Source organism: Ipomoea nil, unplaced genomic scaffold (genome assembly GCF_001879475.1).
Source record: "Ipomoea nil cultivar Tokyo-kokei standard unplaced genomic scaffold, Asagao_1.1 scaffold0188, whole genome shotgun sequence".
Lineage (NCBI taxonomy): Eukaryota > Viridiplantae > Streptophyta > Magnoliopsida > Solanales > Convolvulaceae > Ipomoea > Ipomoea nil.
In genome coordinates this window covers 1318468-1335162 of record NW_017616616.1, presented here as the reverse complement: position 1 = coordinate 1335162, position 16695 = coordinate 1318468, and the positions used below count along the sequence as shown (strand labels likewise).

The 16695-nt window shown below is 34.9% G+C and overlaps 2 protein-coding genes and 1 long non-coding RNA gene across 6 annotated transcripts; 2 read left to right on the top strand and 1 right to left on the bottom strand.

The window, feature by feature from the left end:
• Positions 1-1325: 1325 nt before the first annotated feature.
• On the top strand, positions 1326-4839 carry LOC109181195 (nuclear transcription factor Y subunit A-7-like). Of its 4 annotated transcripts, XM_019330966.1 has the most exons (7): positions 1327-1505; positions 2164-2453; positions 2559-2677; positions 2752-2814; positions 3513-3677; positions 4168-4334; positions 4413-4839. In XM_019330966.1, exons 2-7 carry the CDS (start codon positions 2300-2302, stop codon positions 4519-4521), a joined length of 777 nt encoding a protein of 258 aa, XP_019186511.1. In that variant the 5' UTR covers positions 1327-1505; positions 2164-2299; the 3' UTR covers positions 4522-4839. The 4 variants fall into 4 exon arrangements, with proteins under 4 accessions (XP_019186506.1, XP_019186511.1, XP_019186494.1 ...); XM_019330961.1 differs by having other exon boundaries at positions 1326-1505; positions 2164-2465; positions 2558-2677; positions 4168-4839; XM_019330949.1 differs by having other exon boundaries at positions 1328-1505; positions 4168-4839.
• Positions 4840-5997: 1158 nt separating this feature from the next.
• LOC109181179 (carotenoid 9,10(9',10')-cleavage dioxygenase 1) lies at positions 5998-12424 on the bottom strand. The gene is made up of 14 exons (XM_019330935.1): positions 12075-12424; positions 11279-11349; positions 10993-11007; positions 10786-10897; positions 10353-10452; positions 10116-10178; positions 9715-9825; positions 8903-9087; positions 8336-8474; positions 7274-7391; positions 7093-7194; positions 6652-6903; positions 6388-6499; positions 5998-6264 (listed from the first exon to the last, which is right to left on the bottom strand). The coding sequence occupies exons 1-14, from the start codon at positions 12303-12305 to the stop codon at positions 6235-6237; spliced, it is 1641 nt and encodes a 546-aa protein (XP_019186480.1). The 5' UTR covers positions 12306-12424; the 3' UTR covers positions 5998-6234.
• Positions 7310-8056, top strand: LOC109181187. The gene is made up of 2 exons (XR_002054172.1): positions 7310-7419; positions 7566-8056. It is a non-coding gene; the product is annotated as an uncharacterized LOC109181187 (long non-coding RNA).
• Positions 12425-16695: the final 4271 nt, after the last annotated feature.

Here is a 16695-nt window from a genome sequence, read left to right as displayed (position 1 = left end):
TTCGATTCCCGGCAATAACATTTTTATATATCCACAAATTCATAACTATATATCCACAGTGAATGAATGAAGTAAAAATCCAGAATGAATGAACTAAATCCACAGTGAATGAATGAAGTAAATATCTACAATGAATGAACTAAATATCCACAATGAATGAACTAAATATCCATAAATTCATAACTATATATCCACAAATTCATAACTATATATCCACAATGAATGAATGAAGTAAATATCTACAATGAATGAACTAAATATCCATAAATTTATAACTATATATCCACAAATTCATAACTATATATCCAGAAATTCATAACTATATATCCACAATAATGCTATTGCCGAGAATCGAACCTGATTTTTTTTTTTAAGTGGGACGCGCGTTTTTAATCAAAACGACGTCGTTTTGCATCGTATGCACCATGTGCATGGTGCATTCAGTTGCACAGCATAACTATTGCTAAAACAAAGCATAGTCCATTCTATGCAAATTTAGTTCTTTTACTTGGGAAATTATATTATATATGAGGGATTTTGTAATGTATGAAATAGTCACGAGATATTAAAATAAATGATTACACATATAATATTTATAATTTAAAATATACAGAGTAATATATTTTCACAAAGCTAAAAATTATATTTACAAAGATGATCAATTAAAATCCGAGATGAATAGTCATACTCAAGTTGAGAATGAAAATGTGATATTTCCTTATACTATAGTTTGTTAGGGTTTAAGTGAAGCCATCATATTTTGTATTACCGGGGAAAAAAAAATTATTGAAAATTGAGTAAGAGTTTTCAACACTCAATTTCGCACATATTGTATATATATAATCATTCTATAGCTTCGTTTTAATTATCAACTTAAAAAACCTACTTAGATTTATAAATCCAATATTCTCCACAATATGCAAATACAAGTATAGTATGATCAAAAAAAAAAAATCCTTAAATTTAGAGGACTGAATGCAACAGTGTGAGGATTCGAATATGATGATAAAAAGTGTGAATTGGATGCCTTGTGCGCGTATGAAGAATTGAATCTGATCAGTTGCTTGATTACTGACTCGCAATTTATCACAGTGGCTTTTAATGCAATTAAATTTCCAAGTATTATTATTTTTTGTAATAAAAAGTAATTATGTGAGAAAACACGGGGGCTGGTTGGGAATTTGATATACATCCGACAATGGTAATCAGAAGGTTAATCAACTCAATTAAGTCATCTGGAAGCTTTTTTCCTTAACAGAGACATGAGAGCGACTTTTGCGTGAACCTTAATAAATCCCAAAAAACAAAAAAAACAAATTCACGTAATCCGATTCATCTCTCTCTCTCTCTCTCTCCATATATTGATACATAATATAGTGAATTAGTGTTTGTCATCAGCCACTTATTTTAGTTTGCATAGACAAATGGGATTCTGTGAGCTCTGAAAATCTTTCAAGGGCATCAAAAGGAGGCTTCTTTCACTGCTCTTATCCCCACATGAAAGGGTAAGTCTCTTTGGACATATATAAAATTCCTTTTTTTTTTTTTTTTGCTGAATTTGGAATTATTGGATACCCAATTGGGATTCTCTGATTGGGTATTCTTGATTCTCTCATTTATAACCTATTTTCTTGAGGTTTAATTGGTTTACAACAACAGCCCAAGACAAAAAGAGATGACAGATATTTAATCAATATATGCAGATTGAACACAATTATTGGTGTTTTGCTTTAATTTTAGTAAATCTGTTCTTCATTTGTATGCTTTAGTATATATCTTATATTCAACGTTTGAGAAAGTTTATCTGAAATTTGCAAGAGGATGTATATATCTGATCATTTAGTTTATGGACTTAATTTAGGGTTTTTAATGAATCAATCTGTATACAATTGTGTTTTTTAAGGTTCTGGTCAGTATTCTTCACTTATTGTAAGCCATTGACCTTTAAAATTGATTCTTGGTCTCTGAATCTCCCAAGTGAGAAAGGGATATTCTCCAGAAACTGATTACTGGAGTATTCTGGGATTTCTGTACAGTTTTCTGTCTTTTGTTTCTCTTGTCGAAATTAATGAATGATTTTGTAATGTTTTTTGAAGTAATCTCTAAGGCCTTAATGAATCTGAGTTGTCAGCTCTCCAAGGTTTTAATTTGTTCTTTTTGCAGCTTGCACAGTAAATCTTGTGATTAGATCATTCGTCATTTCCGAGAGTCTCTTTAATTTGTTGTGCCTGCTATAATTAAGCACGAAAGCCATCCCTTAGAGACAGAACTACCGAGGATCTTATAATCAACGGTCTACATGCAACCTTGGTGGCGCGGTTTTGGTGACAATGGTATGCCTACCTTCGGGCAAGAAACAAACGGGTCTATTTCCTTTGAAACAAACGAGTCACAGGGAAATGCCGAAGGGGGTGGTAACAAAGAAAAAGAAACGAATTCAACTGCACAATCTGGTACTTTCTTTCTTGCTCGCTTTCCATATTTCGTCAGTACAGAACGTAATTTTCTATAAGGGTGTTATGAGCTTCGATTTTCATGTCTAATGATGGTCTTTCTAGGATTGAATGAAAGTAATAGTCAAGACGAGCAGCACCTCAAACATGCCTCTTCGATCCCCGCTGTTATGAGTGAGCAGCTTGGAGCGAATTCCCAAATGGAACTCGTGGGTCATTCAATTGTAAGTTATCCTTTCAAAGTTACAGAGTATCTATCGTTCGGAGCTCACTAGTTTATTAACGTGTTTTTTTGAAGATGTTGGCATCATACCCGTATGCAGACCCGCAATATGGGGGAATGTTTAGCTACTGCTCACCGGTAAGCACAAACCCTTCTTCCCATCTTCGGTCTCCAGACATCCATTGTCTTTGGCTTTTCGTGCTGTCTGGTAGATGTGTTTTTTCTTCCGATTTCTTTGAAACAATATAATGAAAGATAACTTATTATGGGAGTTTTCGCCACTTTTAGTCCCACGACTATTGGATCATTTCTACATTGATCCCCCACTATTAGTGTTTCCACATTTGGTCCCACGACTTCTAAAACCTTGCGACATTTGGTCCTCTGGCCTAATTTATAGTCACCCATACCAAATTTGTATCTCTATGTTATTGAACATGAGTGCATAATAGTCTAAGGGACTTATCTTAAAGAACAAAGTTGCCATTTTCTATGACATTTTTCAACTAAAAAATTTGGTCACTGGTGACCAGAAATTAGGCTGGAGAACCAAATGTGGCAAGGTTTTAAAAGTCGTGGGACCAAAGGTGTAAAATTAATAGTCGGGGACTAAATGTGAAAATTATTCAATAGTCGTGGGACCAAAAGTGGAAATAACTTTGTATTACGGCATTCACAAGCCAGATATATGGTTATGTTGGCAATCATTAGAAGTTGTCTATTTACTTTTCTCTTTTGTATAATCTAAGTGGACGAATGCTCTTCTATGGTATTTTGAATTTTTTTATTTGTTATTAATTTTTACATCCGCACATTTATTTACTGCATGTTTTCAGGTACAATCTCACCTGTTTGGACTTCATCACGCTAGAATGCCTTTGCCTCTTGAAATGGAGGAGGAGCCTGTCTACGTCAACGCGAAACAATATAATGGGATTTTAAGGCGAAGGCGGGTTAGAGCTAAAGCAGAACTTGAAAAGAAAGCCATCAAAGCCAGACGGGTAAAAATCTCAATGCGTAACTTTCTTCTTTAATTTTTAACTGCTTGTGGTAGTAGCATTGCTTAAATTCACTGATTTTCACTATGTTTACCTCTTTGTTATCACCGTAACTTGATGGTGATGCGTAAATTTTGGCTTTGAGTAAAGGGGAAAATATTATGCGTAAATTTGGGCAATCTAGGCTGGTTTACCTCGTTATGGTCCTTTGCTGCCTAGGGTCGCAAGGCGGGCTCCACCCATAGCGCATTTCCCGTAAATAAAAAAAGGGAAAAGAACAATAGTACATTTGTATGCAAAGTACTACATTAAAATAGTTGACACCCGTATTGTTCTTCACACTGATTGATGTTGCCATTTCATGCTTGTTCAGTTGTTTGTTACCTGGAATTATTGTTCCTAGTATGTTGTGAAACCTTTTCCTTTGGTATTTTTGAGGTATTAAATCTAATAAAATTGTAACACTTGTGGGGTTGTCTTTTTTATGTAACAGCCATATCTTCATGAATCTCGCCATCAACATGCACTGAGGAGGGAAAGGGGGTCGGGGGGCCGATTTCTCAATACAAAAAAGCTAAATGATATGAATTCGAAAACAGACGAGCATACGCAATCTGGTGCAACTGCTACAACAAACTCGGGCCACTCATCGGGTTCAGAGCATTTGTGTACGAACAGCGAAGGGCAGTCTGCTGTAAAAGAAATGTGCAGAGCAGACAGCCATGGCTTCCCATCGGTGCATTTTACAGAGTCGAGCGGGAATGAAAAGGGAAGTTTTCGTCATGGTCATCAAAACTGGAGCTTTATGGGAAACCAGGCTCCTCACGGTGCGCCACCCAGCAATTGAAAACTCGTTCCTGTGTAATGGAGGGGTAAGACAATCCATCCCTTCTTACACGGGTCTGGCAATTCATTCTTGGCTTGTTTTACCTATGTGGGCAAGATGGGTAGAAACGAATAGACTCGGGCTGTGTCGGTCAGCCATTTGTTTCTATTGCTTCTTCCCAGTGTTGTAGATATATGCTCTGATATATAGACTGAGAAGTTGTAGTGTGATTATTTTGTGGTTGGCTTACCACAAAAAAGATAGTGGTGTTGAACTTATAGACAACAAACTGTGTCAAAACTTGTGGTCTTTTGAGATGTTGTGAATCTTGTTTGCCAACTCATGTATACTTTTGTTTTGATTTTTGGTTTCCATGTCTTTCTTCAAAATAAGAAAGAATGACTGACTGACTGACATCTTATCTACTCAAAGCAGCACCAATCATACCGATAAGACGACGAACTATCTCCGATCTCACTTGAGAGGAAAATCTTAGCAATCGCATTAGCTACCTTATTTTGCTCTCTGTATATATGATTAACACATTGTCTTTGCATCAGTTTGTGACACTTAACCGAGATGTTAATGATCCCCACTACGCTCTCCCTTTGGTTAATCCACTTGCAACCATGAGCTTACGCTTCTTAATTCCTATCATTATTATGAAAGAATGTGGTACAAAATTTCTAGCCTTGCACAACGCCTAGACTCATTTCTTATTTATTCTACCACGAACTTTTCTTTCAGTTCAATATCACACTTGGCCCTAATTCGAGAAATTTCAGCACCATAATTTAGCTAAAAATGGATAGATTTATTTACTCTAGTAATAAAATGATTGAAATATTAAAAATATAAATTTAAATTGAAAACAAAAAAGATAAGAAGATAAATAAGATAGGGGCTACATTAGTATTTTTAAGGAAATCAATTTTAAGAAAGTTTGTGCCTTAGTTATAAATAAATGAAAACACTAGGGCAGAAATCGAAAAAGAAAAAGGTTATATATACTGTCGGGGCGGCGCTAAAACCACATTAGGGTTCATTTGCAGCAAAGAGCCCCATTGAAACAATGCTTCTCGGCTTCTTTCTTCATCTTGGATTGTGTATTTCTGGGTGCATCGAGAATTGCCCTAATTTGTATTTGAACCATTGTTTTTTGGAATAGATCTGTTCTTTGTCTGAAGAGATTTCGTGTTCCTTATTTTTATCAAGATTGGTTTGGTGTTGTTGGCTTTGTTTCTTATTATGATTTTTTTTTTTTTTTTTTTTAATATCCCTTTGATGAAACATTTAGTAATCTGAACATGTGCATCAATGGTGCGGTGCTCCCTCTTGCTTGCAAGAGGTCGAGGGACCAAGGCTTCTTTGCCAGGTTGATATCAGGCTTACTGAGGGATACTCTTCTTTCTTCTCAAATTCCTGTTTTCCTTTCTATGAAGAGCAATTTTTAACATTAACATTCATAGTTTTTAAGTCATAGAATCTTAGATTTGGTTTGTTTCCAAGGATAATGTTGCTGATATTGTTATTCATAACCACTATTATTTAGTCAAACAAGCGTTGGAAGTTGAATATGTTCTTTACAATGAGCATTTCATATACAGAAATAGATACCAATATAGCAGTCACTGCAGCTGAGCTGAGTAGCTGACAGATTTATAGTTAACAAGAAAACCTTGCCCAACCACTTCTATGCTTGCTTTAACTAGATTGAGTCACCAACATTTGATCTCAAATTTCTGCTTGAGTTTGAAGTTGTTCCTGTGCAGAAGAGCATGAACCCAAACTATGAGGCTATGAAGCTTAAAGTTGAAAGCAGAAGACCCAAGTCTTGTTTGGATTCTAATAATTGAAGTGTTTCAATATACATAATAAAATGCATACCTCAGTCACAAAGAAGGCATGGAATCCATATGGAACTCTTTTAGGTAAATCAACCACTGCAACGGGATCAGCTGACATTGTTTTTGCATCAATTACATTCACTCCTGATTTTCTGTGGAAGTTATCAGAGAATGAATTTGTTAAGATGATAATAATTTATGTTTCATCACACTTGTTAGTTGTCACTTGTTAATCTACAGGTAAAACAGACAAAATACTAGGTCTTAAGACCATCTAGGCAATGTAAAGGTGAAGTGGAGGTACCCGGTGTTCTCATCGTGTACAAAGAATATCAAGTAGCCATCATCCTCTTCACAAGCGGTACCTTGCTGACGGGGAACAAAGATAGCTTCAGAACCAAATCTGCCAGGTCCTAGGTCAAAGATGCCCTGAACATTTCCTCCAACTTCAAGCTGTGTTTTTCCAGTCTCTGGTTCAGCATGCAAGTCAAATTTGATGATCCCCTTGACCTTTGCAATGCTGTTTAATATGGTCCCATATACATACCTTTGTTTCCTGAACATATTATTATGTTAATGGAAGAGCTCTTCACATACACACTAATTAGGTTGCCCAAGGTGAAGGTTAGACGAAGTAGATAAGCAGTAGAATGAATAAGGCAATTCATTACCCAGTATCTTAAAGTTTTTGTTACCTAAGCAGTAATGATCTATGTAAATAAATTGTAGATTGATTACAACTCACCTGCCAGTGTAATTCTCATTCACCCGTGGAAAATCGACAGCAGACTCGGATAATTTCTTCTGTGTTGCTAGATAGCTTTTCATGTTAAATCTCATTTCATACCTGACAAAATATAAACAGGATCATTCCTTAGTACCCAGTCAAAGATATAAATGAGTTCACAAGATGTCAGAAACCCTACAGCTCGTTTGCAAAATTCTCAAGAGCTTCTTCGGCAGTTCCATTAACCATGTCTAGATCTAGATTCTCAAGGCGGCATGTGATCAAAACAATTTCATCTCCCTCCTCCCATGCATTGGCTAACAAGGAGTCAGAAAAGAAAGGAAGGTAAGTACTGCACTAAGAAAGATTAAAGCACTGATAACACTTCTGGATCTTTCATGCGGTCATGCCTAATACAGAATGAAAATTGCAGATTAGTATGGAGCAGCAAAAACTTCATCTCCTTACTGTTCTTTCTTTATCATTTACAGCTAGATACCAAAATGGAGATTCTGATTGTAGATTTCTATTTCTATGCAATTGAGAATTAGGTGGGAATGTTTACTGAGCCCGCAAGCTCCTACAGACATTTCTGAAATCATCTTCTCAAGATATGTGAGAAACAAAACCACATTTCTGAAATCATCTTCTCAAGATATGTGAGAAACAAAACCAGATATCTTATTCACCGCAGCAGAGGTGTAATACACACAGGAGGAAAAGGGGAAAACAGAGATTTGGGAGTAACTCTTTTCTGTTTCAGTGCTTGAAAATAATTCCCACTGCTTGAACAGCATCAATCCACTGGATAGATGATTTCTTTTATTCATTTTGTTGCTTGTTTTTTAGAGAAGATACCAAATGGTTGTGCTGAACTTGAAGGAAAGCACTTCTCAATGCTCTATTGAATAAGTGCAACTCATGAGTTAGAAATATTTTTTTGTAATCTTTTATCTATTGTGAAAAGCATAAACAAGTCCTCGTATTTTGTCTACTAATTGCGTCCCTGTTGAAGTATGAGCTAGAATTACAGTGTTGCTCTGGAAATAATAGTTACGATCTCTAGTCATATCTAGTTTGAAAAACCAGGCAAAACTAAAACATGGTTGAAACTTCCAGGTAACCTAAACTTGTGTCAAACAAGCTTGTTAAAGTGTCAAAATTACTTTCTTCAAGATTATCAATCAGATAACAACCTTTTTTAATGTCTAACATATAAATGTATACCGATATTAGTAGAACAAGTGATCCCAGAACTCACCATTGTGAAATATGAAGCAGTTAGGAAGCTCAAACCATTGGATAGCCAGTTCATTCTTTGCATAGCGTGGAAGGACTCCAAAGCGAGCCTTTTTTGTACTGTCGAATTTGAATACGAACTCTTTGTTTTTAACCATTTCCTGAAAAATAAAATTAAAAAATCAGTGACCCAAGAATGCCAAGATTTGACCACTGGGTGCAGATTGGCAAGCAATAAAAACACTATTTGTAACATAGCTAAGAACAGGAAAGCAGGGAGTTTGAAGCCTCTATACAGGTTGCAATAAGATGTTAAAGAGAACAGATGCTTCAAAATGTAACACTACTTGAATCCCACAGAAAACATTATCCAAATCATAGAGATTCTCTGCATTGATTTCTTAAATGAGTTTTAATCACATATCTACAGGGACTTATAGAATTTAAGGTAACAGACTATTTCTCATGAGTTTTGTGTCACATTATCTCATCATGGAGCAATAAAAATCATTTCAGTTTAATTAAATAACTGATGCTCATCTCATCTATAATTACACTAGGTAAAGTTCAAATTGGATGAGTACTAGACCTTTGGTCTGAAATACAGAGGGAGATCCATGAAAATCGCATAATTTTCAGTAATTGCAAAATCATGCATCATGATTGGTTCTGGTACTGTAATTGGAACTGGGTCATGCATTATACCATCCTTAGATACAACTCTGTATGTGACATAAGGTGGTGTATGAGAATAGCCAAACGTAAACATCTCCCCTGTATGCAAATATTACCAAGTCAGAATAAACATTATGCCATAAAAAGAACTGGGGGTCAAATGTTTGTTAGATAATATTGCAAGAGCTTTACTTGAAGAAATTTTTAAAAGTGTTATTGCAAGATGTTCATATTGGGTTAGTCCGTTAGCGGGACTATGGAGGATATTAACGGGGGTTCTTAGATTATTAATTACCCTCTGTCCTGAAAGTATTGTCCCCTTTGACTAGACACACATATTTAGAAAAGTATATTCAATGTACTGACTAAGTGATATATTTATATTTTTTCTCATAATAAACGTAGGCTATTTAGGGTTTTAGGATAATGAAACTATAAATGTTATTGTACATATGGAAACAGACAATTTTTTAGGGACAGAGGGAGTAATTAGAAGAGAAGGTAGCTTGTTGGGAGTGGCTAAATGAGAAGGAAATTGAATGGCCTCTGCAGCAGATGTAAAGGGAAACCAGAAAAGAGCTAGGGCGATAACCACACCCGATTAGGAGAGAGGGTGATGAGAGAAATTCATGGATGCTTTAAATAAAAACATATTAGTTAGATAACTAATTCAATACCATTTTATTCCCAAAGCATATTATGTGAAATTACATATCTTTCTCTTACCAGTCACTGGGTCAACCTTTGGATGAGCAGTGAAGGAATGTGACAATCTTTTGTCATAATCCAGCATGCCAAGAGTTTGTAGATCTCCATCCTCCAAAACTTTAACTACATCTGTGCAGAGTATGAGGCTAAAAAGATTTAAGTATTATGACAAGCAAATTTATCGATAAAAATTATCTTAGTACCATTGCACTAAAAAATAGCAAGAAACCCAAATCCATGCCCCTAGTGGATTCATAATTATTAATCATGTCCACAAGACGTAAACTAAAGAAAGATAGAACTAATTGAACCAGATGGCATGTACAAGCCTCAAATAGATATATCAGAAATAAACAAAGGTTCAGACGATTGATAGCATATTTATCATATGGGACTTAAAGAAGAGAGATATGCCATACATGGTTTATCAGCCTCTGAAAGTGCCAAAAGCTTCCCATGGTGATAGATTAAAGCTGTATTGGCTGGAAGAAAGAGAATTATATTTACTCTTAGAAATTTTTGCATGGAGATATAAAATTAGATGAACTATTCTATCAATTGGTGTGTTTATCTCAATCAAATGTTTTGGCAGTTACAAAATTGAAGAAGAGCCATATTGTCACTAGTAGAAAACCATGAATCCATGATTCACCTACCAGTGCTTGTTCCATAGGAAATATCTAATACTTTGAGCTTTGTTCTTAATGTTTGAATGAAAACCGTAAGCAATCCGAACAACCCTTTAAGATCTCCAATCTGCAAATTATGCAACAATGTCTAAAATATACAACACAGATGAATGATTACTACATGAGTTATACTATACGTACTCCCAAATTCTACTCTCACTTTTACTCCATGATGCGGCAAATAAAGATAGGCTATTTTCATCATGTGGGTCTCGGGAAAAGTGTCGACATCAAAAACTTGTGAGAGGGAGTAGAAAATGGAATTCCACCAAGTATTTTCCTTACTACATAGATTATTGCCATTAGCTCACTTCATAGTGTTGAAAGCCAAGCAACTTACAGGTAGATAAAATTTTAGGCCAATCTACATTCAAAAAGAAAGATATAATTCAAAACACACCTTCATAAACTTAGCTCCTCCAAAAAACTGTTCTTGCTTAAGACGTGATGTCGTCACAAAACGAGAGACATATGTTGCTTTTCCATCTTTAATGCGCAAGCCATGAATCATTCTACATAACAAGTAAGTTATTTGCAGACCATATATAATTTGAAATGAGAAAACATGTAGTTTAAAGAGGGAAGAGAGGTAAAGAAATCAACACACCCATCTCCATCAAACCTGGAAAGAAGAAAAATAAGGATAAGCTTCACTGACCCACAATAAGAAAGTTGGAAGTTTTATTGTTCAGAAAAATAAAAATAGCAAATGCCAGAAATTAGACAATAGTTTCACCATTACTAAAGCTAAATTGCTGAAAAAGTGAAGTCAAGAATGTTCCGAAAAAATTATTAACCAACTTCCTATGAGTGCACTCATTTTAGGTGAAGGCAAGGGAACCATAGGTTAAGAAAACTCCTATTGATTTTATACTGGACACAAAATGACATACCAATGATACCCGGCCACTGGAGCAAATTTTGGATTCGGACCGACCCTGACAAACTCACCATTTAGGCATTCCTGCAATGCCAACAATATCATATATTATTCATAAGTTAGGAAGCATGGCCCAACCTTTCTCCTGGTAGCAGAGCTTATCATATGTTTCAGATTCTTCATATCATTAAATAGCTATGAACATACCACTAAGAAGAAAAGACTCTACAACACTTGAATAAGGTTCGAGTGCATGGACTAAGAGGACGCACAATGAATCAGATTTCCATCTCGATACCCACTTATCAAGTACTGTTGTTTAATAGTTTTCCCTGTATCTATTTAATAAGGAGTAATTCCTTGTAATTGAATTAGCCACATTGTTACTTCAGCATTAACATCTGCACAACGAATTCCCTATATCATAGGAAGCATTTTGTTGATATATCCTCCTAATCATTATGGAGTATTATTTCACAACACAATATACTATATCATATATATGTTGTCATTATCATAAGGGAAAGCCTCAATAGGCGCCTTGTTTATCAATAAACATTTCCATTTCTTGTATTCTAATAATTCTTCTTCAATATTGTCAACAGAACAGGAATTATAAATTTTCAGTGCCAAGTATTCACTTCCTGCCTCATCCATCACAACTATATATACTCTCCACTGCCTGTATCTATCTGTGAGTGCACTAAAACTTGAACACCACTCATTTAAGCAAAGGAACTCGTTCAATTTCTAGAATTTCAATATGAAATAAGAGATTAAAATATAAAAAATAACTCGAAGAAACTTACAGGGAGGTGGCCAGAGACAGGAAGATCCTTGCAAGGAGGGGTTTCTTCAGGAGCTGGAGCGAAATTACCAGAAAGATAGTGAAGCGGTTTGGAAGAATCATGCATCACCTTCACGATCGCCCACTCCAACCAATCTATGGCCTTGGCGGCGATACCACTCTGCGGCGTTGGCTTCACCACCACCACACCTCCCTTCACTCTCTCCACTCCATTCTCTTCGTTCCTCCCCATCTCTCTCTCTCTCTCTCTCTCTCTCTCTGCACAGTGAAGGTAGTGAGTAGTGAGTGAGTAACGACTCGTGTCTGGTGAAGGAGAGGACAGCGTTTCCTTTGTGGATATCGGTTGTCGCACTTCCGTAACTAAATTTGTGAACGGAATTTGTAACTCATAACAAAAAAAAAAATACATTTTTAATATATTAAAAAAATATTATTTGTGTATTAAATGTACATTTTCTGAATATAACGTACATTTTTAATATATTAAAATACATTATTTGTGTACTGAATATAATTTATACAACTTTATGAACTATAATAATCCACACAATAATGATTGTTGGTGAACCCATCGTTATATCGTGGACCAAGGTCTGCAGTACACTGAAAATCCTGGTTCAATACACAGAATTCATTTTCATAATGCACATAATTCATGTTCATAATACACATACACATAAACACGATATAATGAACATAAATTATGTACATTATAAACATAAATTCAGTGTATTATATAACTGAGGACACATCAACAATTAACATAATACATAAAATTTATATTTATTATATCGTGTTTATATATATATGTATTATAAACATAAATTTTGTATCTTATAAAGTTAAATTCAATGTATTAGATCAGACTTTATAATTCATTGTGGACTCTGATCCACGGTACAAAATTGCCGACCAGTGCCGGCTAACTTTGGACTCCCCGCCGAATCTGTTGCCATTACAGCTTTGAAGAATATTCTTCTCCATCGATTTTAGCACATTCTTAACCATATCAAACATTTCATTTTCAAAGCTCTATGACTGTATGAGTAGCCCATTAAGAGGCTCAGACTCGGCCCAATAACCCCCTTAAATTTTTTCTTTTTTCTATTAACTTAGGTTTATAACTTTGCCGGATTATATTATAGACCCTAACAACGTACTACCGACTTCATTTCTATTTCATGATTGTTAGTTGGTTGTAAAGTTGGTTTGAACTTAACTTGCAATAGGATGTGTATTATATATAAGTTAAAGTTTTTTTTCTTTTTTTTTTTTTTTCACGATTGTTAGACTCATTTATTCGCTGATTATTATGGATTATCTGGGATTGTACTATGTAACTTTTGTAATAGTCAACTCATAACTAATACAAGAGAGATACATCATACTGTGAAGACCTTGTGCGACAAGCTCGACCAAGAGAGTATTGATAAAATAAACTTGTAACTTTATAATACAATAATTGTGCCTCACCCACCCGAGCACCCCTTTTAGTGCATATTGGCAAAAAATCAAAATTGAGACCCTCTAGATATGAAAATATGTTCCCCCACTCTAGCATTTCATCCAGGACCAAATATTATTTTTGTCATATTTAGTGCGCGACTTTCATCTTTTTTGCTACTTTTGTCATCTATGACTTGAAGCAATATGTTTAGCCCGATAGGCTCAAAATTAATATGTCTAAGAGCATCACCAATTCACCACCAATGAATTTTGGTAAGTTTTTTGTGTGATCAATGTTGAGGTGGATGAACGAGAGGAGATGAGAGAGAGGTGAGGATCTTGACAAAATGAAAGTTTTTTTTTGTGGGATCCACTAAAAAAAATAAAACAAAAAACAAGAACAATAACAAACCATTCTGGTGGGCACATTATGTGCACAGATGCGTCCAGTCAAGCACGTAAACTTGCAAGTTTTATGAACTAATTGTTTGTTTTTTTTTTTCACTTTTTTTCCTCTGTTTTCTTCCTCATACTTGGCCTGAAAAGAATTGCAACAAAAAAAAAAAAAAAAAAAAAAAAAAAATCACTATTAACCTTGTTCTAACAATGCAACCTGAAACCAAGTTGGCTAGTCCGGTTGATATACCTATATACAATTCAATTGAATTTTGTTCTAACAAATACTCCGTATTAGGTTATTTTTCACAGTTGGTTATTACATATTATTTTTGTCATATTTAATACATGACTTTTGTATTTTTGTCATATTTGATTATACAATAGACCAGGGTCTACATAGCAAAATGGTCCTTTAATACATATTATTTTTTGGTATACTATAGATTTATTTTTAGTGTATTATAGATTTATAAATTCAACTTAATTTTTGATACACCAAAAATAAACCTAAATCAACATATAATAAACATTTAGTTCACAAAAATGAACATGCATTAAAGTGCATGTGTAAGCTGAACATTGGATGCACGATATAATTTGACAATTATATGTTTATAGAGATAGCAAATATCAATTTTGGTCTACATGTTTAACAAAATGACAGTTTTGGTTTACATGTTTAATTTCAATTTTTATCCACGATTATATTTTAGTACCAATTTTCATTCATGACTATTTTTTTAGTGCCAAAATTCATCATGTCGATCACCCCTCCGTTCAAAACATGCCGAAATCTACAAATTTTAAGGGTATTTTTGTTATTTTTAACTTCAGAGCCCAATTTAAGCATGAATGAAGAGATTTAAGTTCTAAGATCAATCTCAGGGTGTGTTTGGTTGGTGGATTTTGCCCATAGGAATGGGATGAAAGTGATTATTGTTGTTTGGTTGATAGGTTTTTAGAACACTACTATGAGTTTCGAATACCCCATTAATTGAAAAACTCATACCCAAATACAATTAAGGGTTTCATTCCCTTATTCATTCTCAAACACTACTATTAGTAACCATTCCCATTCCACCCTACTACCAAACATGTTAAATACTTTCACCAAAATCCATTATCATTACCATTACCAAGTATTTGATGCCCATTCCGATTCTGATTCCTGTGTGCGAACCAAACACACCCTCAATTCACAATTCTCCTCATCGTCCTACTTTAACTTGAGGAGGAGAATTGTGAATTGGTATTGAACTTAGGGCTTAAATTCCTTTATCCATGCTCAAATTGGGATCTTAATTTGAAAATGACGAAAATACCTTTCATAATTTCATATTTCGACATGTCTTAAATAACGAAGGGGTGACCGACGTGATGAACTTTGGCACTAAAATAATAGTCATAGATGAAAATTGATAATAAAATAATAATTGTTAATAAAAATTGAGAGAAGTTAAATATATAGATCAAAACTGTCATTTTGCTAATCATCGCGGGACGTGATATTTACCTTACATTTTAATATATTCAACCCATGCACTTAATACTATTACCCAATTTCAACGAATTAAATTTTGACTCGCACTTGAAATTTTGGTTTGCGTAAGAATTTATAATTATTACTTGAATATATGTTTTGGTTGAAGGCCATTACGCATTAATATTATATTTAATTTAATTTTGACTCGTACCTGAAAATAGTCATAAATACGTTGAAGTGAGTTAATAATGCGTTATATAAAAGTTAGCCCATTGAACATTAATATTATATATTCAATTTACAATATTATTGTATGATTCGTGGTATGGTATTTTGAACCCTTTTCAGCAGCAACAAGTTCTCCGTGAACGCGGTGGTTTACGGTCCGGTGTGGCGCTCCCTGAGGAAGAAAATGGTTCAGAACATGCTTAGCTCGGCCTGATTGAAGGAGTTCGCTAGAAGCGCCGCCATGGATAGACTGATTGAACGGATTGGGAGCGAGGCCAAGGCTAACGACGACGCGGTTTGGGTGCTGAGAAATGCCCAGGTCAACACTAATTAAGAGAAAGGATCAATAGACCATTTTGTCCCTTAGATTATAGACTAAATGTTGGATTAAGGTTTTTCGGTCAAATTTGACCGGAGTGACCAAAATTGACAAAAATTACATACTCAAGGTACTAAATTGACACTTTTGAAAGTCAGGTGCTGAAATTAACAAAACCCCTATAGTCATATGACCAAAATTGAAAATTTCTCTTTACTAAAACATGCATACTCTAATTACTAATTATTTGATTCCGATTCCTTGAACAAACAACACTACATCATATATAGTGCATGATTATTCCGATTCCTTGAACAAACAACACTACATCATATATAGTGCATGATTGCATACACATTGTTAGCTAGCTAGGTAGGTATGGTGTAAAAGGGAAATGATGTAACAGTGAATGAAGTGTTTGGGCAATTTTGCTTCAATTCCACTATGAGGATAGAAACAAGGAACCCCCCCCCCCCCCCCCCCTCACCCCAATAAAAGTTAAAACCAAACATTAATTCTCCAAAACCATCCCTAGAAACCAGCGACGTACGCTACGTTCGTTTATGATGATTTATGCCCAAACACATACACCACGGCAAGTCAAATTAAAAACCCACCTTACCTTACCTTAACCTTTTTTTTCTTTTTAAACCACGAGGTGGTCTGAGTTTCTTTTCTGTCTGTTTAACTGTCCAGATCCATCTAATTAATTCCGGTTCGCTCCGGGAGGCACATGAATTGATTCAA

What these genes read in the sequence shown, in the direction of transcription:
- LOC109181195 (XM_019330949.1), top strand. Translation starts at nt 2,300, where the DNA reads ATGCAACCTTGGTGGCGCGGTTTTGGTGACAATGGTATGCCTACCTTC. An exon ending in GAATTCAACTGCACAATCTG is followed by an intron (nt 2,454 to 2,558) that starts GTACTTTCTTTC and finishes TGGTCTTTCTAG; the next exon opens with GATTGAATGAAAGTAATAGT. An exon ending in TGTTTAGCTACTGCTCACCG is followed by an intron (nt 2,815 to 3,512) that starts GTAAGCACAAAC and finishes GCATGTTTTCAG; the next exon opens with GTACAATCTCACCTGTTTGG.
- LOC109181179 (XM_019330935.1), bottom strand. Translation starts at nt 12,305, where the DNA reads ATGGGGAGGAACGAAGAGAATGGAGTGGAGAGAGTGAAGGGAGGTGTG. An exon ending in CTGTCTCTGGCCACCTCCCT is followed by an intron (nt 11,350 to 12,074) that starts GTAAGTTTCTTC and finishes TTGGCATTGCAG; the next exon opens with GAATGCCTAAATGGTGAGTT. An exon ending in GAGGAGCTAAGTTTATGAAG is followed by an intron (nt 10,453 to 10,785) that starts GTGTGTTTTGAA and finishes CATAATTTGCAG; the next exon opens with ATTGGAGATCTTAAAGGGTT.